The following is a 5,548-nucleotide window of genomic DNA, read 5'->3' as shown; positions in this document are numbered from 1 at the left end:
TCTTTTCCCATGCTTCACAGCAAACTGGAAATTACAGCAAACAGGACAGCAATAAATGCTGTACGGTCTCCTCGATTTTCGTGCCCACTTTCAGCATTAAATGCTGCTGTATGGCCCTCGTTTTGCGTGCAAAAAAACCAGCAAATTGCTCCTCGATTTTTGTGCAAACCTCTTCTCGAAAATCGTGCCAAAATCTGCCTTTCATTGTGTGCTGAATCAGTTGTACAAATCTGCTCAACTGTTGCCTTGGAATGTGTGCCAAGCTGCTGTCTCCTTCTCCTCCCTGCTCAGAAATTTCTCTTGTTCTCTTGCTCTCCTTCTCCCAATCTGCTCATGAAAGAATTGAATCGAATGTGATCTTTTCCTCCTTTTCCTCCCTTAATATAACTCCAAATGACTTTTGGGTGACCCAAGTGACTTTTGGGTGATCTTTAAATCCAATGGCTGAAATAGATTTAGATCAATGGCTGAGATTAAATGTTCATTTAAATCTCACTTTTTATTTTTTAATTCACCCCACTTTAATAAAGACCCACTTAGTCATTTATTTCCAAAGTCACTTTTCCTTTCTAATTTTTCATTGACTTTATAAAAGTCACTTTAAAATTAGACTTAGTAACTTTATCACTTAAAGTCACTTTTAAATTAGATTTAACTTTATAAAATTATAAAGTCACTTTAGGAGAAAAATTAAATTCTTTTGGACACTTTTCCTCCGGTACCAAATTTCAACAATAAAAATGTATAGAAAAAAGTCTTGAAAAGAGTTATTTCATTTATTTATTAGCTAGACTATGAGATTATAAATCACACTTTCATCCTCCATTTGCAAATGGAGTGAGATATTCAATTTTAAAAAAAAGGGTGAAATGTGTATTTGCTACACTTTTATCAAATGTGTTGAGAAAGGGAAAAACATTAATGTGTAAATATAAAGATATTGGAATTGATTATGTTACAAAGAGAAAGATTTGATCTTTTAATGATGTAATATCTCTCTGTGTTCATAAAATATTATTAATTTATTATACGTTTAACATCAATAAATAGTTAGGTTTGTGAAGCTAGTATTTCCATTTTATCTTTATTTTGTCATTTTTTATGTGATATTTAGAGTCTAACTAATAGAGAAAATACTTTTTTTAGTAAGATTTCAATTTTTTTTTATTTAAAATGCACTTTTGAATGTGTGAATAGAATCCACACTAAAAAATCCTAAAACATTGGAATTTTAAATATTAAATAACTAAAATTTGTGATTCTTAAAAATCTTTACCAAATTTCATATAAAATTGAATAGAAAAATGCTTAGGAAAGAGCTATTGATTTATTAGTTAGACTATGAGATTATAAATCACACTTTCATCACCATTCAGAAATAGAGTGAGATATTCAATCTTTTTAAAAGAGTGAAATGTATATTAAGATAATGAAAAAAATTAACATATAAATATAAAAATATTGAAACGAATTATGTTAAAAAAAAAAATTAATCCTTTAATAATGTAATATCCCTATTCTCCATTCCTAAAATATTGTTAATTTATTATATGTTTAATATCAAGAAGTAGTTAGGGTTCGATTCTGTTGCAACTACCTTAAGAGTTGACACACCCTATGGAATGGAACTTGCATTCATAAAAAAAAGAGGGATGCACTCCGGCTTGAAAAGAAAAACCACCTTTTCATTATGTATTTTCCATGAATTTATGCTTTGGAAAAGAGCGTGGTTATTATATTGGAAACTTTGGTGTAGTATGGGGAGTTGAGCATATCAAGCAAGATTAAAAGTATGTGTTGGTTTTAAGTAAGGAAAAATATTTTATTTTTTAAATTAGAAAATGAAAGCCACAAGCCTTAGTCGCTGCTGTAATATGCTATCTATCGAGTGGTCTAAATCATAGTTACCAAATTCGAATGTCATTTAGTGATTTAAATCATAGTTACCAAACTGGTCTAAATTATAGTTATCAAATTATCGAAATTCTAGTTATCAAACTATCGAAATTCAAATGAAATAATATGCCATGGAGTGATCTAAATCATAATTACCAAACCATCGAGTGATCTAAATCATAGTTACCAAATTTGAATATGTCATTTAATGGTCTAAATCATAGTTACCAAATCATTGAGTGGTCTAAATCATAATTAACAAAGTCGAATACGTTAAATCATAATTACCAAACTGGTCTAAATCATAGTTACCAAACCATCGAAAATTCCAATAAAATAAAATGCCATCGAGTGGTCTAAATCATAGTTACCAAGGTCTAAAATTTAAATCACCATTTCAAAGAGTCAAAGATTCATGCCACGCATAATGCATCCAATGGAGAGGTTACATGCCGTGGACAAGTAATAATCATTCGACTTAATATTCAGACAAGTAATAATCGTTAGGTGTAGTGTTTTACATGCATGGTATCATGATGGCATGCAAGTCACTGATGCGTCTAAATAGCCCTGGCTGAGAGAAATCCATATGCCAGCATGAAGTGTACGTCGGATGGAAGTCGATGTACGTCAGAGAAAAGTTCGAGATGGCCATAAGGTTAGTGGAGCATATCATATTTTGAGGCATGCGTTACATACTTCAACTTTGGAAAATCTTTTCACGAATTCTTGTGCGGAGAAGAGAAGTAATGTTCTTATGTGCATAAATAATGGTTATTACATTAGTTTTCTTGAAGTAAAATATGTGTATACATCCATGAATGACTAAATGATGAGATGGTCTCAATACATTGAAATTTACAATTATTAATAACATTGTTTTGGACAACCTGTTCATAATGGAAGGTCATCATATTATAATGGTATCAGAATACAAATTTGCACTAAATATTCCGAATGATTTTACCTAGGGGATCCCGGAATACAATAGGCGTAAGAATAGCAAGCAGGAAGGGGAATATTTTCAGCTCGTTGTTAGGCCCGCTTGGAACGCAACGCCCGTGGACGGCAACCAGGAATTTCCGGATATGAACTGTTGTACTGTGAATTCGGACGCTTCGTTAGCGGAAGTGATGACATGATATCCCGGCCATTTAACACGATTCCCAGTTGTGGAACCGGGGCCAGAGTTCATATATTCTCCATAATAGAGCGTATTCAGTGCAAAGTTTCCGGACCACTCGTACCAACCCGCGGGAGCAATGCTTTTGTCCAAGTATGATTGCATGAACACCGTTCGAGAATACTGCATCCACGGCCTTCCAAGATAAGTGGGAACCGGAATTTTGTCCCCCGTGGTCACTTTGCAGTTGTGGATGGAGAAGCCGGTGTTCTGATTGGGATCCATTCTGCCGTGTGCCGTGATAAAACTCATGTCCCCGTTTCCCTTAAGCGCCACTATGTTGCAGCTCTGGAACACTGCAATTGCGTTGCCGAAGATGAAGTCCACGCTGCCGTAGATGTCGCATTCTCTATAAAATTGGCGTTGGGTAAAGGCGTACAGCGTGTCCTGGTAACCTCGGATGCTACAGCGATACAGGGCCGAGTGATCCGATGCTACCAGAAGAGCAATGGCTTGCCCTTTGCCTGGACCTGCTGTGTTCTCAAACCCCATGTCTCTACCAACAAATTCCTTTCCCGTAGCAACTGCAAAGCATGGTACAACGGATACAATTAATTTTTATATTATAATTATATTAATAATTTAATATGAATATAAGTATTTTTTAATAAATTATAATTTAGTTATTTTATTTTTCTAAATTAAAAAACTAATTTCATTTGATTGATAAAAAATTTCAATCATTACATAACTTTCAAAATATTAAACATTTTAAATTATTTGAATAATTTAATTTATGAAATAAAGAAATAAATCGTTACCATATGCCAGAATTATTTTCTTGTGATAAAATAGTTATAAAGCGTGGCGTATAAAACAACAATACCAAAATTAGAAATAGATCTGAGTGAACCTCCCGAGAGGCTTCCTGTAACGACAGTCGCGTACATCCCGTCGCCAACGAGCATGATACCATCTTTCCAAACCTGCACCTGCTCCGCGTATGTTCCTGCTTTCACATGTATTACGTATCTACCGTTACTTCTACTTGGAGCCGCGTTTATTGCTTCGGTGATGGTCTTGTAATTCCCGCTTCCATCTTTGGCCACCACTGCATCTGCTCGTATGCCCACCGCTGGGGCCTCAAGAAGCCGCCGATCAGCCGGAGACAACCACGAAGGTAAACCGCCCTCCACTGGTAACAATTCGCCGGCAGAGGACAGGGCGGAATCGGTCGAGAGACGTCGGTCAACACGCGGGGGAGAAATAGTGTTGACCATTGCAAGAGAGTTGCTGAGAAGCTTCGACACCTTTTGCAGTGCCGGTAGCATAGGATTCCCGGAGTTTACTCCTTGGATGCAAGTCTCCTGGTTGGTGAGAGCCGCGCTGAGCCAAGTCTTGACGTCGTCCGCCTCCTGCCTTCTCCATTCCGAGCTCTGTAGAGACCCGAGAGACTCGTTCAGCTGACGGAAACTATATCCGAAGAGCTCGATGCAGTCATCCACGGCGGATTGGTTACTTTGGCCCACTGTCACTTTCGAACTCATCTCAGAGGTTAAAGCTCCCGATAGATTTTTCAGCTCGTCCAAGGTCACTTTCACAACAATGGTGGCGATCTCCTTGGAGTTCTTAGCTTTTCCGAAATCCGGATGCTCTGAGAGAGTCGAAACGCAGACATCCGGATACAATGTCGCGTTGCACGCCGATTCGAAAACCCATGACGTCTGCAATTCCCGGCGGCTTATTCCTACCCTATGCTCATTTACTTCGGTCATGACAAAATCGGCTACACAGACAGACGCAACTAGAAAAACAACAAAAGCCAGAGACATAGCCAAGGTATTTTTCAGCAAACGCATCCTCGCTTTAACTGAATGAAGCAGCCACTCGCAGAAGCTAACAAAATTCATCATTTTTTTCTACCAGTCAAACTCTATCAACAACGCGGAGGCCACTGTTAGAACGTAAGCAGGAGACCGCTTCTACCTTGTGATATTTTCGTTGGCCAGTCGTCAGAATTTATTCTTTCAGTTCTCTATTAGGTAGTACGTCCTTTGATATGAAGGGAAAGTGTAGTGTATTGTGTGATAGTTGGTATGAAGGGGAAGTGTAGTGTATTCTGTGATGGTTGATATAAAGGGAAAGTGGAGTGTATTGTGTGATGGTTGATATAAAGGGAAAGTGGAGTGTATTGTTGATCGTTTTTAAGAGCTAACCTATTAAAATTATATTTTTTAATATATAATTTTTTTTTTGAAAGAATCTAGTAATTTTTTTTAAATTTAGTAGTATGAGGGTTTGAAGTGTTTTAATTGTGAAAATGGATTCAGCACCATCAAAATTCTGAGGAGAATTTTAAATCTTGAAGTTTGACAACTATAACCTGGATTTACAATTTTGAAGTTTGATAGCTATAACCTGGATTTACAAAAAATTCTGCCCAATTTTATCAAAATAGGCTTTATTTTAACTTAAAAATATATTTAAATAAAAATCTCTAGATTTTCTGAATGAACGTGTATTTTAATC

General features: G+C 36.3%; 1 protein-coding gene across 1 annotated transcript; it reads right to left on the bottom strand.

Annotated features, from left to right (window-relative positions):
- Window positions 1-2,839: 2,839 nt before the first annotated feature.
- Window positions 2,840-4,878, bottom strand: LOC149187049 (pectinesterase 2-like). Its single transcript, XM_089409539.1, has 2 exons — window positions 3,906-4,878; window positions 2,840-3,603 (listed from the first exon to the last, which is right to left on the bottom strand). The coding sequence occupies exons 1-2, from the start codon at window positions 4,876-4,878 to the stop codon at window positions 2,921-2,923; spliced, it is 1,656 nt and encodes a 551-aa protein (XP_089265665.1). The 3' UTR covers window positions 2,840-2,920.
- Window positions 4,879-5,548: the final 670 nt, after the last annotated feature.

Source organism: Pinus tabuliformis, chromosome 3_1 (assembly GCF_031772625.1).
Source record: "Pinus tabuliformis cultivar Carrire ecotype Pingquan chromosome 3_1, CPIR1, whole genome shotgun sequence".
Classification (NCBI taxonomy): Eukaryota; Viridiplantae; Streptophyta; class Pinopsida; order Pinales; family Pinaceae; genus Pinus; species Pinus tabuliformis.
Note: the sequence above shows the minus strand (reverse complement) of the source record. Positions and strands in the feature narration are given on the sequence as shown.

Excerpts from the sequence above, each read along its gene's own strand:
- LOC149187049 (XM_089409539.1), bottom strand. The coding sequence starts at position 4,878 with ATGCGTTTGCTGAAAAATACCTTGGCTATGTCTCTGGCTTTTGTTGTT. Across the intron at positions 3,604-3,905 it reads CAGATCTATTTCTAATTTTG|TTGCTACGGGAAAGGAATTT; the intron begins GTATTGTTGTTT and ends CATGCTTTGCAG.